General features: G+C 40.1%; 1 protein-coding gene across 4 annotated transcripts in view; it reads right to left on the minus strand.

Moving 5' to 3' along the window:
• GLIS1 (GLIS family zinc finger 1) overlaps window positions 1–20800 on the minus strand; it is a 205837-nt gene that overhangs the window by 15223 nt on the left and 169814 nt on the right. For 2 of the 4 annotated variants that reach the window (XM_075037621.1, XM_075037620.1), the window contains exons 6-7: window positions 20510–20642; window positions 11830–11935 (exon numbers count right to left, since the gene is read on the minus strand). In XM_075037621.1, the coding sequence (XP_074893722.1) occupies window positions 11830–11935; window positions 20510–20642 (239 nt within the window). Of the gene's footprint in view, window positions 1–11829; window positions 11981–20509; window positions 20643–20800 lie in introns of all 4 variants that reach the window. The other 2 variants (XM_075037619.1, XM_075037617.1) reach the window with 1 other exon arrangement.

Here is a 20800-nt window from a genome sequence, read left to right on the forward strand (position 1 = left end):
GGCCAACATGGGGATTTGTCTCCTTAAAATATTCATCACAATGCCTACAGCTCAAGCTGGTCCCTAAAATATTACTTTGTGTGTGTGTATGCATGTGTGAATGTGCTCTGGCACGCTCAAGGAGAGTTTTTTCATCAGCTAACTGTCCAGTTCCCAGTGCCGTGTTTTTAATTCTCTCCTGAATATTTGCCTACTAATTAGGTTGCTGTGATACTCGGGTTGTTAAAAGAGAGGAGGAATCATTCCTGATACAAGTTAAATAGATAATGCATTAGCAACAGAAAAGAGCTTAAAAGGAGATGCCTTCTGTGTGGAAGAACAAACACTAAACTTACACCAGCAGCTCAGCTGGATACATTAAAAATTCCCAGGCAGTAGCTCAGGCATATATGTTTCAATAACTAATAGCCTGGACATTTCCTGTTAATACTCACAGCTTGCTTTGGTTTGGATATTAATAATAAATATATACCATATATTTTACCTTAATTGTAACTTGTATAATTCAGTAAATTTGCAGGTCCTTTTGGGGCCTTTTAATATATATCTCTGCCTATATATAGCTATAGGGAGAGAGATATAAATAAATACTCTTACACATGTAAAAAAAGTCCTTATCCTTTCTTAATTCTTTAAATTTGAGGGCTCCTGGCTATACAGAATATTTCTGCTTAGGAGCATAAATCTTTTTGCTATGTCCCTAATCTTGTGACAAAGCTAAGAAGAATCAATTGTTCTTACAGATCACTTGCACTGCTGATATAGTCTGACTGTTGATAGAATCTACTGTGTCTTACAAGGATGCTTGATGGTAAAACACTTAGTAACTCAAACAACAAATTAACCCACTGTAAGGCTTTTACTACTCCATTATCAGAAACCCTGTGTCCCTTATGTGAAAGGTAACCTGTTAACCATGCATTTACCTTATTCCTAGCCGTTATCTGCTACAGACACCAATGAAGTTACTAGCAAGCCCTCTCTGAATCCATACAGAGAGGCATGCACCAGAGGAGTCTACATTCCTTACACATGTTGACTGGTTTTGAACTTACAGTATCTTTTGGGAACAGCAGCGCTGCAGGAATAATGTGCAACTTTCTTGAGCAGTGATAATAACAGAAGGGGAACTACACAGTTGGATGCAGTAAGAATCTACTTATTAATGACCATATATTACACAGTGGTAAAACCAGTTCAGTTTTGATGTATTAAGTTATTGTGGGAGTTAAAAACAGCTGAAGATATACTAGAATACTAAGACAGGGTTTTCTTACAAAGTAAAACTGCTAAAACTAGAAGCATGCCACTGAAAGAAGATAATTTAAAATGCAGTTTTTCAGATTACAAGGGTGCAGTGGAGAGGCCAGCCTCCTCTCCACCCTGTCCAAGACACAGGAGCAACAGGGCATGCACCACAGAGAGAAGCAGGTCAGCTTACAACAAAAGGAACATTTTGCTCACACAGCATGCCCTGGCCTGTGGCATTCATAGCCACAGGAAGTCACAGAATCAAACAAAATACCTAGTTTTTTAAAAAGGGACTGAATAATTTAATGGCCAAAACCAACATTTCCATGCTAAGTGAGGGGTAATCAAATCTTGTGCTTCAGGATGTAAACTGATCACCCAAGGATGCAGAGAGGAATTCTCTCTCTTCACTCATCATACAACTTCATACAATTGACTAGGTATTGTGGGTTTTTTTCAAATTCCCTTTGAAGCACCATGTGTAGGATGGCGCTGAAGACATAATACTAGTCTTGAGGGACCTATGATTTCAGGTGGAATTGCAGAGCTAATGCATTCCTCTCCTGAGGAAGCATCAGTAGACAATTAAGTAAAAGGACTAATCAGAAAAATCTTGTTCATGTAATACCTTCATCCACACAACCAACAGAAAACTATTGGAAGAAATGATCCTAACTCAATAACATACCTTGTCTATGATACTGCGCACATTGCTGCACCATGCTGAACACTGTCTTAAAATACTCAGCTTCACAGCCCTTCCTAAGGGAAGCTGTTGAAGTCAGGTGGGATACTATCCATGAAGCATCATTAAATCAAGTGTTGGACAACGAGCCAATTCTTCACCTCTACTGCAAAGCATGTCACTCACATCAATGGGAATACTCAGAAATCTTCATTTTAACAGAAGGATTTTTTAAAAAAGAAAATTAAGTCAAAACATCAAAGATATTAATCTGTCTTCTCTCTCATTTAATAAAGTGCATACCTTTAGGAATCACAAACAGAAATCCCAGTAAGACTTTCACATAAATTTTCTTGTGATTGTGTTTTAACAATATATTTTGGATGGTGAAAGTTCATATTAAACTGTAAGTAAGGCCTATGTGAGGGAACTATCTAGGTATGCCATGAGCTAGCAGTGAACTATAGAAAAGACATCTAATAGGCTACAAGTAACATTTCCTTGTTTTAGAATTATTTATCCTGCCCCCACTTTCAGCCTCCCAATGTAGGCAGTGGTGTATAAGAACTTGTGTATTTTCACAATGCACACCAAGTGTCTTGTTCCAATATTATTGCAACATAAAGAACCACAAAATAAATACATATCACCATTGATTTTTCTGAGCTTTCTGACAAGATGTCTAGATGTATGTTTTCTATATTCATCCACAGTACTTAGTCTGAGTAAGAAACAGATTTACACTTTGCTTTAGCCAGTCTTTGTTCACTAACAGTTTCTGGACAAATTAACACAGAGTAAGAAATTGTAAAGCCAGATTTTGAGCTGGTTTAACATGAGCTTTTTCATGATCTAGTTGATCATCTCCTGACTGCCAAAAACTACACACAGTGTACTTAATTAGAAAATATTGAATGGAATTGAATATTGAAAAATAATGAAAATATATTCAAACTAAGGTTCTTGAATAGTAAGTGGGAACAAAGTGTAACCGCAAAATAGAAATATCTAAAATAGGGATGTTTCCAATATGAAAACTGTCTGGGTCTTTTTTTTTTTTTTTTTTGTGATGTGATGGCTTGATTGGCAGATTCCTCAGCTAGACAAAGAACCTCAACCCATATCCCATTGAGTTCAGTGGAAACAGGACCAAGTCCAGACTGAAAAACATCTGTCCTTTATCTCAAATAATTTTTTGTATATTTTGGGTTATAAGAACATTCTGTAATACAGTTCTCATGCACAGCATATTGCCATATCAAACAATCTTGACTTTGAGAACTATGTTTAAGTCATATTAATATGAAGAAAAGTATATAATAAAGCACCAGAGTAAGAAGCACAAAGCAAAGAAGCTCCATGTTTTATCTTAAGTGACTCGTACAGTATTGCAGCTAGTTACAAAACCTGAGATTTTCCATGAAACCAGGTTCTACCATAAAATCCAGCATGCCAACCATTTCATTCATAAAATCTCTCCCCCAGGCATTATAGTTACTTATATTGTGAGAAAGTCCAATTCAGTTCCAGGACCAGGAGATTTTTTTTTTAGTGGAAAAAAAAAAGTTAACACTGATTTTCATCTCTTCCCATAATATTAAAAATGATGTGTAAAGCTCTGCTAATCTGGTCTCTGGATAGCGCCCAATCTCTTGCCACGTGTTTCTGTTCTGGGTCTTGCCCTACGGGAATTTCTGTCAGCACATGCTCAGGAAACAGTTATACCGTTCACTTTTTTTTTTTAAGACAGACTCTATCTGAAGTTTGGTGAACCTTTGCACTAATCACTGCCAGGTGCCTCTGGCTACGTTTCTGGAATGCAAGGAATCTTTTCCTTCTCTCCCTCCTTCTTCCCTTCTTCTCTTCACCCCCCCCCCCCGCTCTCCCTGATATATAATAAATCCTTCAATGCAGATCACCTTGCTGGGCATCATTGCGTTTTATTACCCTTTTCTATAAACAACGAGCAAACAAGTTACTGGGCTGTGACACACTGCACATCTTACAAGGCCTCAGTCTCTGCTCTGTGACTGCAAGATATGACACTGTGTTTCTGTTTTTCTCTCTTCTCAGTGTGCTTGTTGTCAGCTTGAGGAGGTGGCTGCTGTTAAGAGACTTGGGCTCTATTCATGGCTCTGCTACTAATGCAGCCTGTGACATACCTCTGTATGTAACATCTTTAAAGTATGACTGAGGCAATGTCAGCCTTTTCCTAGCTTCTAGATAAATACAAGATACTATTTTTCATTCACAATACTGCCTTGGTGTCCTGGTTTTGGCTGGGATAGAGTTAATTTTCTTTCTGGTAGCTGGTATAATGTTGTGTTTTGGATTCAGTATGAGAAGAACGTTGATAACACACTGATGTTTTCAGTTGTTGCTAAGTAGTGTTTAGACTAAGTCAAGGATTTTTTAGCTTCTCATGCCCAGCCAGCAAGAAGGCTGGAGGAGCACAAGAAGTTGGGAGGGGACACAGCCAGGGCAGCTGACCCAAACTGGCCGAAGGGATATTCCATACCATGTGATGTCATGCCCAGCATATAAACTGGAGGGAGTTGGCCTGGGGGGGGGATCGCTGCTCGGGAACTAACTGGGCATCAGTCAGCGAGTGGTCAGCAATTGCACTGTGCATCACTTGTTTTGTATATTCCAATCCTTTTATTATTATTACTGTCATTTTATTATTGTTATTATTATCATTATTAGTTTCTTCTTTTCTGTTCTATTAAACTGTTCTTATCTCAACCCACGAGTTTTACTTTTTTTTTATTCTCTTCCGCATCCCACCAGGTTGAGGGGGGGAGTGAGCAAGCAGCTGCGTGGTGCTTAGCTGCTGGCTGGGGTTAAACCACGACACTTGGACTGCTTGAATCCAGTTCTGCATCTTCACCCACCCGCACTCTGAGCAGCGTCAATTGCCCGTACAATGAGTGCAGGAGCTAGTTATAATGAGTAAGAGGGGGCTTCGTAAACATTATGGAGAACGCTATCCATGGGACCTTTAATGTGACTGAAGAGTCTTAGGTCATTTAATTGCTTTAGAATATTTTTAATAATACCAGTAACAGTGATATGAAAACAACTTTGGGTTCAAAATTACACAGTAGCCAAAGGAGTCCTTTTCTGGTACACTCAAAAGCTTTCTGTGTGGGCTTATCTCTTCAGGTACAGAGTGACTTATTGAAATACTCACAATCTCTTCTAACAAATACATATGCAAGTCTCAGTTGGGTGTAAACCATAACTCTGTATTTTGTAATGCATGTCATTACCTATACAAACTCACACATAAACACAAACACGTTTTTTTCTATGTTAAATGAGTATCTCTACAATTGTTCTGCAGAGCAGTTAATCATAGCGATCATTATGGGAACTGTGCCCATCTAAAAGATGTTTTTATTTAGAATAATGTTGAATAATCTTAGAAATTAAGCTGATGAACCACGACAGTGGAAGCTGCTACACATAAGGGAAATTTGAAAACTTACTCTTGCTAACAATCTAGCAGGAAAATATATTTCAAAAGTGAAAAAAATCCTTACTAATGTAGTCAAAGAAGTATCAAAACTTATTTAAATAAAGAGCACTGCCATAGGTTCAAGTGGTTGCCTGGAAGTCAGTTACAAAGATATGCAATCAAACACAGATATTGTCTATTCAATATTATCTGGCATGTACTGCATGCTTGACGGATCTCTCTTATTATAGTCATTTAAGATCATTATTCCCTGCAAGTATGCAGCAAGATGCTTCCAGGTGTAGGCAGATTCTGTACAGGTAGCTGATGTCTGCTTTCTTCAAGTTTACAGTCTAAAAGGCATTACACCCAATAGTGGGAGATGTTAAGATAACTTAATCATTTGTTATACCATGATAAATTATTGTGTTTGGCATATATGGTTTACACCTAACTGCAGAAGTTTCGCTTAAAAAGCAAAACAAAATTTAAAAAAAAGGAACAGAAAACAAATCAGCTGTACAGATGTTAAGTGCAAATTTAACTACAGATAAAACCAGTAATGGCTAAAATCATTAATATAATGCAGAAGAGCAGTAGTTGAATCCTTCTTAAATGCTTTCTAAGTTACTCTGACCAACTCCTTTAACCTCCCACTTTCTCCTGTAACTCTCTTATTTCTTACGCTAAGATAGTTTTGTTACAGTGTCACTTCTGGGCAGGCAACAAAGGCTTACTATGAGATGCACTGATGAAGGCTCTCTAATGAATGTCAATCCAGCCCTTTTAGAAACAGAAATGAAATACATGCCCACCTATTTCTGCTGCTGGCCAAACAATATTTTACCCCATGATCAAGCACTAAGGTATTCTTAACCATGTATTGTTGAACTAAGCCTATGCTAATGCTAATTTTGCTTTAAGGGGGGGAAAAACTGTATAAGCCTATCTGGACATGATTATAAATGAATTCTGATCACATTTTCTACAATGAGATAAATGACTTGGGATTTGAAACCAGATGCTTTTAATTACTTATTTTCTTTGTTACATGAATCTCAGCTCCGCACCTGTACATTGTTCTTTCTTTGGACAGATGTACTGATGCCCCTTTTGCGTGCTCAGATCCATAACACTGAGATAAATTATGATGGGTTCTTGGCTTCCTCCATTGAAAATGTTTTCAGCTGTCAGAGATATCTGTTTCTTGTTATTGGTTTTAGTGCTTTTGAAAGAAAGACTAAAACACTGACTTGTGTATTCTATTATAAATGAAGAGTATTCTCCAGTGGAATCCACAATGAATGAGTGATGTATCTCCTTGGTCCTAGGAACTGTTATAAAAACTGTGTAGGTATTTAGCTCTCCAGAGTACTTCTAGAGAGTAAAAGTTTGTTTCCTACAAAGATTCTAGCAACATGCCAGTTCCTAATCAATTTATTTATGTGAGTTCACAAACTTAAAGATTAATAAAAATTAGACATAAGTAGTTAAGACACCTAATTGTCTCTTAAAGTAATGAGAATTAGGTACACAAAAGTATTTTCCTACCTGGCCTGGATTCTGGCAGTTCAAGGAGATAACATCATAATGTATCAAAATGAATCTCCCCCATTTCTTTTACTTGTTTGGGGGCGATTTCTTAAATCTTATCCTAGAAAGAGCCATGCTCCAGAAAACCAGCTGCTTGCAAACAACAGTGAAACTCTTACAGTCACAATTTGAGTCTGGTCCCATCTGATGAGCAAGCACCCACCAGACCCTTCGTATGCCATCATCATCTACCAGCAAAGCTGAAGCCAAAACCAGTCCCACAGAGCAGAGATGTGGGGTTGTTAGAGGGTGCTTTCTCCGAGCTCACTGAGAGCAGGTAGGGGGGCTGGACCAGATTCTTCTTTGAAATGGAGGCACCTGACAGGGTCCTGGCAATGTATGTAACAGGGCTGAAACATGGGTAGGAGCTGGCTTACAGTCTCTTATTGCCAAAGAATAACATGGTAGCTGTACACATACAAATCTACCACACAAGATTTTAACCTGCATATTTGGTTTCAACCTTAAAAATATCAGGAATTTCAAATCTGGTGTTCCCTGGTTGAGCAAGAAGGGACACTCTGTGTACCTTGTGTTACTTTATGTAAAGAGAAATGAAGGACTAAATTTTTAACAGAGAACTCTTTACATTTAAGTATTTCTGTGTTATTTGAATTAACAGGTGCTAAGAAGCAAGCAAACAAAAATTCTGATGTTTAAGCAGCCTGATTAAAATGTCTCTTTTCACTTGATTGTTTTTAAGTCCTGTTTCTTGTGATTTTGGTATGGGTAAGTGGCTCTTCAGGGGGGTCTGGAACATAGTTTGAACTGGTTGTAGTTAGCTGGTGAGAAGCCCGGGCAAAAGAGAGTTGTGTAAGCTCCTTCCTCTAACCTTGATTACTTAATCCTTTATATTAAAGGCTCACAAGGTTGGATTCAGAGTTCTCATTAATCATCACCTATGGACATCACAGATGTCTTAATCCCACTAGTTCTTCATTTACTGTTGTGTTTACAGAGCAGAAATGACCTAAATTACCACAGGAATATAAAAAAATAGTTTCACTTTCCTTTCCCTTGGAGACACATCACCTTCCCAATAAAGTTATTATTTGTCAGTACCCCCAGCTTCTTCTGAGAACATAAGTGCTGTTTGTTATGGGCGACACAAGTGACAGAGGGCCTCACAGTCACATATAGAGGGACCGTGTTCAGGTCCTACAAAGTGACCTTGTTAGGTCATTAAGCTAAATTGGTGCAAATCCCTAACTTGGTGCCACCACTCAAACTCACTTAACTTTAGTCATATCAGTTTCATTTAAGCTGATAATTTATCAAACTAAATATTCTAAACTGGAATTTACAGAGATAGTTTACAAATGAAACTAAGTCCATTTTTAGATGACTTAGATAGTAACAGCTAAAAAAATAGTAGAAAGAAAGCCAAGTGCAACATTGACCTAAGATTTAATACTAAAAGCTGTTTTTCTGTCTTCATTCTGCCACAAATCAAAATAGACTATTTTTGCAATGGGCAAAATGAAACCGAGTTAGACATACATGGCATATGCTACAAGAAATGCTAAAACAAACCTTTGCTACCTGAAATAAAAAATAAATATATATTTAAACCTGAATCATGACAAGCCCACTTTCTGGATGGCAAAATATTTCTCAGTCACACACTTTTATTTTAATTAATATCAATATAAGTAAAATTTTTTGGTCTAGCATACACTTCATACTAGAATTTGAAAAAATACTCTCCATCCTGTATAAAGCCAGTATAAATACATTTGGTAATGAAGTCAGATTTTGTTAGAACATTTTCAAGTGAATTAGATAATTTTGTCAAACTATTTAAATGTCTTAGCAAACCATTTGGGAAAATTGACTGCTGCGCTTGGTATTGACTTTGGCAAAGGATGGTATAACACAGGGCTTTTTTAAAAAAGAAAAGAAAAAGCCTTTAAATCAAATTCTGAATCTTATGTCAAACTTGAGTAGACTATTTGTACTCTGCCTCATGTAGTTTTTGGCATCTTGAATATTTGATGACTCAGTAATTAGATTTCTTGATCGTAATCATTTGGTTCATTCCACAAACTTAAACTATGCAATCCAGTCTTGTCATCGTACTGATTCACAGTATAGAAATTCTTTGCATTTACTTAAACATGAATGCTGAGACAGCTGACAAATGAGGCAAAACATTATATGTGTGCCAGAAAGCTGGAGAAGTTAATATGAAGAAAGGTAATGTTAGGTGTTTCTTTCCTATTGTAAACCATATATATTTTATATGAGTAATGGCATACTGCTACGAACTGGCAAAGGTGTAACAGTTCTATAATTCAGTGGCTCCAAGCATTCGGTTATTAAGTGATTTTGCCCAGTTAAATGGATGAGTGCTTTAAACAAAACTGTGCTAAATGAAATTCAAGGACTATTAGTTCACACTAAGTTTCTGTACTTGCAATGAAAATGTCATGTTTGGGCTTTATTTCAGCAGTCAATAATGTAAGCATAAACAATTAAATACAGCAAAAGGATCTTGGACTGGGCATGACAATGCTGAATGCAGATTATTTTGAGTTTAGAAAATGGTACTTGAGATGCTGAAAAATTCCAAGTAATTATGTCATGAAACTAGATTCCCTGTTTTAAAATAACTATTCAAAACCACATTCCACTCTCCATTTCCTGATGTTTGGTTCATGGTTAGAAATCTGTTATCATCTCACTCTTACATATTAACTGTGATGTTTCTGCAAAGACTTTATATTACTGAGGTGTATAAGCACTGATAATCAATCAGCACTGTTGTCTCCTCTGAGAAAGAATACCTATTCCACTAGAACTGAAAAGAGCAGAGACAATTCTGATGTAAACTTTGGCCTAAGCAAATGATCACAATGTCTGTAGAAGGAGCTCTGTGAGAAACTCAGCTCACTCAGCATGGTGTTTCTCCTGAAAGAGAAGTGTCATACTCTGGAATGGAGACACGAGGGGCAGCAGGGAGAATTCATCTGGGAGCTTCAGACCCCTCAAATTGGAAAAATGCCTGTTGCCCTCATTCTGGTCAAGTCTTTGCTTTCATTTCTTATTAACAGTACCAAAACGTGAAGTGCCTTAGAAACAAATCCACCTTACTGACAGCCTGTTAAATCCTTCCCATAGTATATCTTTAGTTTATTTCACTCTCGGTTGGGATTTTTTGTCTTAACTCCCCTAAGAAGCCCATCCTAGAGCCAACTCAAAGAGGAAACAGCTTAGCAGCACACTGGGCAGCAGTGAGAGGAAGGGATCCTACTCCCCCAGGCTCAAGTAGTCCCATCCTGCAGGGAAAGAATAGCTTGTGGATTACCTTCATTTTGGACTGTCTGTCTCCACTCCTGTTTGTGCTCACTGCCTTCTCTGCTACAGAAAACTTCCTATTTATCTGGTATAACTTCCCCCTAAATCAGCATGCCCAATGCCTCCTTCTTGGCCATGACTCTGCCATGGGCATGAGCCTGCCAACAGGAAACAGAAGGTCAGGAATGTGGGTGGCGGGGCAGGGAAGTAGAAGGGTTGGGCACAGGCATCTGATGTGACAGGGACAGGAGAAGTCTATTCCTAAGACAGGCAGATATGCATCATACATTGAGAGGGGGCACTGGTACCTGCTGCTGGCATAGGTCAGAAGAGATGCCTGAAGGAGGAGCTGGGTATAGAAACTAAGCTTGCTACAGCATTCATCCCCCAATTAAGAAAAAAAGGGAGTAATTTGTTCCTAATTTAATTTCCTCAATCAGATTGTTCTTCACCTACTCCAGATGTATTCTCCTTACTGTGCCCTTTCCATGCCAAAAACACTCTGCCTTCTGCCCTTTGCTTAAAGCACACAATTAAAAACCTTGCGGGCTTTCCTTTCACCCTATAAAAGAAGCGATGGGTCAGTCACTGGACTAGGATGGAAAAACTCTACATTCAATTGCTGTATTTTCTAAAGAACCCCAACATATTTTTAGGGAAAAAAAACACCCTCTTAATCTCTCTTTATCCCAAGTTCTCATCAGTAAAGCAAAATCAGAGTCCCCTCCCTGTCCAAAGTTCTGGGAAGAAAAACTGTAGAGTTTGATGTTTAATTTGCATGAGCCTAGGAACAAAAAAAAAAATCTGAGCAAAAAGATTAGAGCAGAATTCTGTGGCTTACAAAGATTCTTTACTGTTGAGAAGGTGTTATGAGATCCTTGAGCAAGTAGTGCTTTAGAAATATCAGATACTGTAGCAATGCAATGCAATCCATACTGTAGCAATGCAATCTATACAATCAGTGTGACAATATTCTCTTCCCTGATTAGGATCTTGCTGGTTAATGCCTGCTGCTGAGAGATGTATTATGGAAAATCTTATCAGAGAGCAAGGAAGCGAGAAAGCCTGCTGCTCTGACACGAACTAAGTCTTACTAAGGCAAACACTGCCTTATTCCTGAGTGAGTCAGAGTTTGGGGTTTTACCCTTTGAGAGATTTCTCATTGTAGCTGAGAAAAGTTCTCTGTACTTATCCAAACCTACAAAAAGTCACCAAGGAAGAACTAAAAAAAAAAATAAATTAAAATCTAAATGCAATTGCATGCTATGAAGAAAAAAAATCTTAGCGTGTTTTGTTGAAGACAAGGACAAGGCCCTGAGCAGCCTGATAGTAATGTCAAAGTTTGCCCTGCTTTGCGCAGGGGATGGACGACATGACCTTCTGAGGTCCCTTCAAAACTAAATTATTCTATGATTCTAAAACAAACAAAATGCTTAGTTTGGGCCAGTGTTTTTCATTTGAACAGCATCTATGCAAAGTAAAATAAACAATTAATCATTCATTATCATGCCAGACAGAGGCCAAGCATGTTTCACACACATACCCTTCCCTGGCACTCTCCAGCGGTGACTGATGGTGATGTGGACTGGAAAGGGTAGAGTCAAGCGGATGGTGTCTTGAAGGGATGTCATGAGAAGATGGCAATATACCTGGTGAGGGACCGTTATGGTTAGCGCTGGAACCACTGTACATGCCTGTGAACACACATCATTTTGCAAAATAAAATAAGCAAGGAAAGAAGCACCCAAGGAAGTCCTTGAGAGTCCCCAACTCCTTCCCTATCCCCCACCCGACCCTGAGACAAAACATACAGCAGCTCACTTCTGTTGGGTGAGGAGACATACTGCCAGGGGGAGTCACTTACTCAGAGACCCAGTACGTTAGTGAATGCTGCTGGGCTTGGAACAGCACTCAAAGCTGTATCAAGGTATTTTGACACATGCTTGTCTCCTCTCCAACCCTCTCAGATGGTCAGTTTCTTCCTCGCTGTGACTGCAGACTTGTAAGCACTCCTCCTAGCAGCTGGCAGGACGTGGCAGGACTCTCACCCTGCCTTCACGATAGTTCTGAGAACTGACAGTGCTCGTTGTTTGCAGAATGATGGAGCTCATATTGACAGCAGAGTTGTACATAATACCTTACCAACACCACATTAGACACTGAACTCAATGCACTGTGTTTGTGTAAGGGGGACCAGGATTTGGGGTTTTTTTGTTGTTCATTTAAAACTTTTTAATTTGACTTCCAATTAGTATGCTGCTGGACATCCTAGACCATTTAAAAATATCACATATTGATACAAATTAAACCCAAATAAATTAAATGCGGAGTGAGGAGAAATTTTTAATGAGACCATGAAAACAAAAGGTTTACTAGTACACAGAGGTACCGAAGGAGTGTTGATGTTCCATTTTTTTTAAGACTCTTGCTATTCTCCTCTATGATGGCAGTCAGGCACCAAGAGTCAAGTGTCTATCATGCCCTCAAGCACATACTTTGTTGAGGAAGCTTTGTCCAGGACTCTTGAATTAAGATGCTGCTATTAAGTTTTTTCTTACAGTCTCCCTTCTAAAGAGTAAGCCATGCACTGAGACAGTCTAGCCTATCTAGGGGTCAGGGTCTTGACACTGACTTCTGGCATGAAGGCTGCACTGAGGGCAGGCGTCTGCAATGAGGGGAGACTGCAGAAGTGCTTGCTGCCTGGCATTATGAACACTGTTTGCAAATGCCACCCTATGGCAGGGGGAAAACAGGACTGGCTCCTAGTAAGTGCAATTCTTGGAAAAGTCTAGTTCTTCCTTTCTCAGTTCCTCTGCCCTTCTCCTCCTCTTCTTAAAGTTTGCCTACAACACATCTCCCAGCGTTTTGGCTCACCAGGGCAAGCCTCCCAGGGAATCTACACACAGAGAAGGACTAGAGCAGCCACTGTACTCTGAAGGCTGTGGGGAGCAAATGAAGTTTGCCAGCTCCCACAGTGTCCAGCTGCAGCACAGAAGACCCCACACCCGCCTCTGAGGCCTAGTTTCTTTGCTTTCTCTCCTCCTGTAGCATTCACCTTTCCCCTCCCACTCATTGTGTGCAGAGCTACACATTCAGGAATACAGAGCTGCGTGTCAGCTATGCTTGGACGTGTCCCGTTGTCACTGACAGGATTCTGGATGGCACTCCTCCCAAGCCCTCCGAGTGACATGGAACAAGCAGAAAACATCACGAAAATCTGGAGCCGTGGGGAATGTGTGACAGCCCTCTGAGTGCATAAGGCATGGCTGAATGTCAGCATCTGTTTCTGTGCGACTGAAGAGCAGAACCACTAAGGCAAGATTCCAGCCACCTTTGTCAGGGACTTCAGATGAGTCAAAAACCTCTCATGAACAATGAGTCCTCAGCTGTTGACAGATCTAAAGCAACAAAAATGAACCACATCATCTCTGTCTCCCACTAGACAGAACATTTGTCAACCAGCCAGTGAAACCAACTTGCTTTCTGCATTGAAAGCCAGACAGAAGGGGCTTTAAGAAGTCAGATGTTCCCAGGTGATGCTAGGATTTATTTGTCAAAGCCTCTCCTGATAACAGTAAGTCAGTAGCTAGGATGCTACACTGTGAAAATGTCGTTTTTCTACTGGTGGCTTCAGTTCATTTTATAATACAATAGTTTCCACTTCCCCCAAATCCTTACTGTTCATACATTCATTATCAATCAGGCTTGGCAGATGAGCCAAATACCAATTTGACCTTGACTGTACAGTGTCATTTCACACTTCACCTGTATTTCCTACAACATGCAGTTCAGTTATATTGGCAGCACAGCCTGGAGGAAACTGCTGAACCTAAAAAGAGATGTTTATGCTCTCTAAGTCTAGCAGACTATTACTGGCCCCTGTCAATAACTCACCCAACAAGCTCAAACACCCTCAAAAGGTAGTTTTAGGAGTGTGGTGGCCAGTAAACACACTTAAATGTTTTATCTTACAATCCCACCCCTGAACAGTTCATGAATGTTTGAGAGGTCTCTCGTGGCCCCTTCCATACTGTCTCAACTGCTGAGGATAGTTCAACTCTTTGCTTGAGGTAGATGAGAAAGAGTAGCAGAGTACCTACAATCAGCTTGTGCCTCTAGAGAAGCAAGAAAATGTTGAAAAAACCACCCCACACATCTGTATGTCCAGGAGGCGAGTCCTGCATGATCCCATGCACTCAAAGCCACCCCATTAGAAAACTGAATGAAACCAGAATCCCTGTCACCCTGAGTTTCTGCCATGCCCAACCACTATGCAGAGGAGCTTACCCAGCTGTGGAACTACTAGGGTGGACAGCCATTGCCCACTCTTGGGCTTGAAAAGATGTATTGCTGTGGATCTCCTCTCCTATTTAAAGTAGGGCTTCTCCCATCCACCCTGAGTTTATCCATCTTTTGACTTACTGATCACACCTTCTCTGGAAAAGGCCCCTCCTTGGAGCATGTGTGTGCGGAGGCTTGCAGGGTTTATTCATCAGTGAGTTTTCCTTTTCCTACATCTTTATTTACCACAACGCCCTCACTCATGCTCAGTTTGACACGTGCCATCGCTCGTCCCCCCGACCCCCCTTCTACACCACAGCTTGTGCTGCCTCACCCCAGAAGCCGCTGGCTCCCCTTGCGATGACACCCCCTCTCCACGGCATTGCTAGATCAGCAGCCCACCACAACATCGGCTGAAGCACGTCAGGGCAAACCCAGCTGTCCCCATATCCTCTGTGACACTTTGACAAATGTGGCGCTACACGTGTGCTGCCTGCTGCCAAGCAGCATGTGTCACAGCTGAGCCCTGCCTGCTTTTCCCACAGTGGGAACACTAATTTTGGGTGCCACTCTCTGGTATCCAGCTGCCAGTATTCATGAAACTTGTCAGAACGCAATTATCTCTGAGGCGTTTGTCAAATGCGGTTGAGCTTGGCTAATGGATTTAAAAAAATACTGTGGGGAGGGGGACTGACACAGATGTGGACGGAGAGGCGAGCAAATGATTACATAAGCCTTGCTTCCTAAGGAAATGAGACTAAATCCACAGTCCCTATTTGTACAGCGTGTATCCCTCAGACACAGGGCTACTGGGAGGAATGGGGGGAGCTGCGCAAGGCTGCTCTGGTGTCAGACACGGTGACGTGTGCTCCTGGGCCTGGTGGTGAGGCTCTGAGACTGCACAGCCTACCATTTGGATGAGGGCTGCATCCACCCCTGAAGCTTCTGGGTAGCGAGAAAGCCAAAACACGAGCCAACGTAGACAAAGAATCGACCCTATTGTTCACTTGCTTCGCTTGCATGGGTTGTCTGCCTGTAATTAAGAGTACTTCGAGGGCCATGTGGCACACACAATGGAAGACGGGATTTACTACAAGATTCCGTGTGAGTCTGCAATGAGACATTAGTCATTTCTGTTGAGTCACTGAGAACCAAATTGGGACTTACTTAAAGTTAAAAGTTATTTATCTTACACAGTGCAAAACAAGGGCGCTCCAACAGAACATTAACTTTACTTCCTTCAGAGGGACAGACCTTCCTCTGGCCATGGGCACTGTGCAGGTTGTACTATACTAGGCACTATGAATGCTATCAGCCATTTATGCTGCTACTGGAATTCGTTCTGACTGTAAAAGTTTTGATGTGCATATTTTTATTCCAGCCTTAAGACACTCAAAGTTTGGAGCTGCTGTCACTCTGATTCCATGACTACCTAATGGTATGTTCATGGGTGTTAAGCCCAAAGATGGTGCTTTTAAAAGGAAATATTGGCAGTGGCAGTTTGTCAGGGGAGAGCGAACTGCCTTGTTCAGGGAAGCAGGAGGTATCTGCAGATATGAGGGTGTGTAGGGTCCTTCCCACTGGCCAGCCCTAACAGAAAGGGAGAGTTGTTTGAGGGGAGAGAAATGCTCCCTTTGCTGCATGGATCCTTGCCGAGGAAACTACGTGCCTCTACAACGGAAGAAGTCAAAGGGGGAAGCGCAGTTGCTATTCCAGCCTCAGTATAACTTTCACTACTTCTAAAGTTTCACTTCTTTTACAGTTTTTCTTCCTTCTTTTCAGCAGCAAGCTATAATATTCTGAGTACCTGAAGTCACACAGAAGCCTTTGGAGCTGTTATGAATGACTACTCCTGCAAGTGCAAGCCACTACAGGACTGTGCACCTTGGGGCTCTTCATGCATTGACCATCTTAGCTTGTAAATATATGTCATCAATCAATATTTTAAATGGCTTGGCCTTTAACCTCAACATCTGTTGCCAAAACAGTACTCTGAGCATCTGTGACTAGCAGCTTTTTTTCCCCCCAGCTTTATGCTGAGACCAGCAAAACAATAATAAAACATGCCCAGAGAAAATGCCTGAGTGGAATTACCTAAATGGAGACACTTCCTTTGCAGCGAGAGCAATACGAGCTTTTGGGCACAGCTAGAGTTGAATGTGTGCAGCCATGAAGCATCTTAGTTATGAGGAAGAAAAAAGGAGGAAGATCTAAGCAAACAATGGGTTCCTCTGACTGCAAAACATTCTTTTGCTCACTGTCTTACCCAGTCCTAAGCACAAACCTGCTTTGAAGTCAGACACAAGGGATGGGAGCTTTTTAAATATTTCATTTTTTCTGTGATTGGCTTTCATCCCTGACATATTTAAAATGTGCTTTAACTTGGAGAAAGGCAAAACTGAAACTCTCCAGGAATCCAAGTGATCCCTAAATCCCAGAGCTCTGCACATCAATAATGTGGTTTCTTTGGGGAAAAAAAAAAAAAAAAAAAGGAAAAAAGAAAAAACCCAAACTCCAAACAAAAACCCAAACCATGAACATTTTCATATTTTCAAGTGGATTCAAGAGGACATCATATACTGTGTTTATCCATACATATCCTATACAGAGTATTATAGCTGATTTCTCCAGAAATATTACCTCTTGCGTATTTGAAAGACCAAATGTGCAATCATTGCAGACTATAGGTGGCAGCAGGAATGTCCTTATGCTTTAATTCTGTAAGGATCAGCACTTTAGCTTATATGCCCTAAATAATGACAGTGGAACAGTTTTGCCTATGGAGTTGTACTACACATAGTATGAAGCAACTTGTTTCACTGTAAATCAAAATTTGAAAGACTGTTTTATTTTCCCTGGCACTTTTTCATGCTGTGCATGTGATAGGGTCTCATACGGGGTGACCCGATGGAACTATCAGGGAAGATTTACTAGGTTTTTTTACAACATCCTGATGATGGATTGATATAATCAGCAAAGAAATCATATCAGAGAAAGCCAGCATTATTGAGACGAAATCCTTAATTTCACAAGAGGTTCTCAGAAATGACACTGAGAGGTTACGGATGGTCTGTTTATCTGTAAGCTAATAACTTTTTTCCTGTTTTATTGTTGTCACTTGAAATCTGAGGCTATTTCTGAGGTTCTCAAGTACAGCTTGTTCTGAGGGAAATGTCACTGGTCTTTCCTGTCCTGCCTGAAAGCAAGAGGCCAAGCCATGCTTCAAACTATGCCAGACTGTCAAGCATGGAGAGCAGAGGCCACGTGCTGCCCTCACAGATCTTAAGAGTGAAGATGACAAAGGCAGAGAATGGACATAATCCCCCCAAGTCCTTCCAGCTTTCTGCCACTTTTTGAGGAGCCACATATAAACCATGAGTGCAGACTCCCAGGGGACCAATGTTAGAAATGATGGGTTATTTCCCTTTCTACTCCATTCTGTTCACCAGTTGCATTCCAACATTTTAGTGCAACTTGAACTAGAAAGGAGAACAGATGTCAAGCAGGATAAATTTTTTTGTTTTTATTTTTAAGATTTGGAGTGAGGAAAAAAAAGCAGGAGATTCTTGCCTAGGTAATTTTTAGTAATTTATTACTTTGCTCTTACAAAGCAAAATATATTAATAAAGTGTATCAGGTCTTCCCTTGGTGCAGGGGAACTAGCACGAGGCATTTCTGTTTTCTAATCCCAGTTTACCATTGGATTTCTCTAAGCCTCATCAGAAACAAGCTAGGGTTTGTCTGGAAAGCTTGTACTGAGTTACTATATCAATTTAAAACATATTTAGTAATACCAAGTCAAGCCTCTCCTCCACAGTGGAATTGAAAGAGGATAAAGTGCATCTTAAATCAAGATAGATTAATTTAGCTCTAAGCTAAATCATTTTATGAATAATTTTGGATTTTAATAGCACTGAACATTTTCTAATATTGACCAAGTTTGAAAGTAAAGTCTTCAACAATGGCATCCCTGCCTTTGTGTGTCTCACCTCAGCTCTGCTCTGCAATCCCAAGACTTCCTCCTATGAGGACAGGCTGAGAGAGTTGGGGTTGTTCAGCCTTAAGAAGAGAAGGCTCCAGGGAGACCTTATTGTGGCCTTTCAATAAAGGGGGCTTATAAGAAAGACAGAGACAGACTTTTTAATAGGGCCTCTAGCAATAGGACAAGGGGTAATGGTTTTAAACTAAAAAGAGGGTAGATTCACACTAGATATAAGGAAGACATTTTTTACAATGAGGGTGGTGAAGCACTGGAACAAGTTGCCCAGAGAGGCTGTGGATGCCCCATCCCTGGAAACATTCAAGGTCAGGTTGGAAGGGGCTCTGAGTAACCTGATCTAGTTGAAGATGTCCCTGCTCCTTGCAGGGGGGTTGGACTAGATGACCTCTAAAGGTCCCTTCCAACCCAAACCATTCTATGATTCAAACTGTCCTCTGCTCTTAGGCATAACATGTGATATACCAGACTCCACATTCCTGCCCAAAATTAGGAACAGACTGTCCAAAACTGCATTTAGTTTGCATTATTATTTAAACAATTATAGAACAAAAAAGTGATGAATATCTGTTACATCTTTTTTCTGGAGATGCTCTCCAGACCATACAAAGTGCTAGATATAAAATGTTGCCATATATCCATCCCATTTCTAATAGCAGCTGCCATTAAAAAATGAATAAGATATTGGGATGCGTCTGGAACATGACAGAATGACACAAGAAAATGCAACAATAACAGCTTATAAATCAAGTGAATGGCGTAATATGGAATTTTGTGCGTAGTATTGGTTATCTCATCCCGAAATGAGTATTACAGAGTTAGAGAAGTTTCAAACGCAGTAATATGAACTTCTCCAAAAGTAGGTTCCACCAAAACAGAGCAAGTAAGAGTCTATGTGCATATTCTTCTCATTGAACGTCATCTAGAAGTTAGACATGCAAAATTAAGCAAGGAAAGTATTTTTTCAAAAAAGTGTAGGCTTTGCAACTCACTAATACATGATGTTGCTGAAGCCAAGAATAAAATAAAAAAAACAAAATTAGAAAAAGGGCTAAATAGTTACATGGACAGAAAGAGATTTGAGAGTGAAAACAGTTAAGCGAAAGGTTTCCCACTCTAATCTCGAGAATCAGTGGAGGGATATGGGTGCCTTCACAGGGTGAGGCAGAATACAGTTAAACTGGCAGCCTTTGAGAGTTCCTCTTTCTCTCTGCTGGCTAAACCTGAGATTGCTACATCCCTGATTCAGGATCCTCTGCTGAGGTTGTAAACCTAGATCTTATTTTCAGCAGAAGGGAATGGAAGCATCTTTTTCTCTTCCTATAAAATGTATATAGAACAGTCTAAGGTCCCTGAAAGGGGCCAGCTCTTGTTCAAACCACAAGAAAGAAAGAAAAGACAGACAAGAAAGAATGAAAGAAAGATTAAATACTAGAAAAGATAATTAAAACAACATGTTTGACATTTCAAATTTAAGCTTTTGCTCCATTCATACATCACCATATTATCTGTTATAATCACACAGTGCATGATAATACACAGCCTCATCAACTTTTCTGCAGCTCCTGAAAAGCTGGAAAACCTTATTGTTGCGTGCCTTTGTCTTTGCTAGAGCACTCCTTTGGCTTTAGCAAAGCTCATGCACCTGCATTCTGCTGAAGCCAAGGCAAACTTTTTAAAAGAGAACAAATGGATAGAGGCTGACTTTCAGCAGGGCTGCTGCCCCCTTCACATGAAATTGGTAGAAGCTATTTGGCTGACTAGCTCTGAAAAAAAAAGTCAGGCCTTAGCAAACAACTCACAAAGTTATTTGATTTTATTTGGTGGCTTGGTGTTGGGTTACTTTTCATCTTCCATACCGGCAAATCAGACCCATAAGCTTTTCTGTTTTAAAACCTGTATTATATGACATATTTAGCACCATACTTATTAGAAGTATTCTTACCTGTAATTAAATCATGATGACCTACAGATCTACCACACTTCCCATCCAAAATGTGTTGTGAAGATGTGTGGAGTTGTTGTATAGCTAAGCATTCACTTAGTACATCTTGTTCGATATCAGTACATGAATTTAGCTACAAGAGGAGGATAAAACAAACATTTTATTTCAAATTAAACCAAATGACTTTGAATTAAATTCCTATGTCTCTTTGCTTAAAGACTATGTATAGAAGGAAGGAACAAAATGTCATTCTTAGGAACTTGGTGTAATTAAGGATGTATCTATTATTTG

The sequence above is a fragment of the Buteo buteo genome, chromosome 10 (genome assembly GCF_964188355.1).
Source record: "Buteo buteo chromosome 10, bButBut1.hap1.1, whole genome shotgun sequence".
Classification (NCBI taxonomy): Eukaryota; Metazoa; Chordata; class Aves; order Accipitriformes; family Accipitridae; genus Buteo; species Buteo buteo.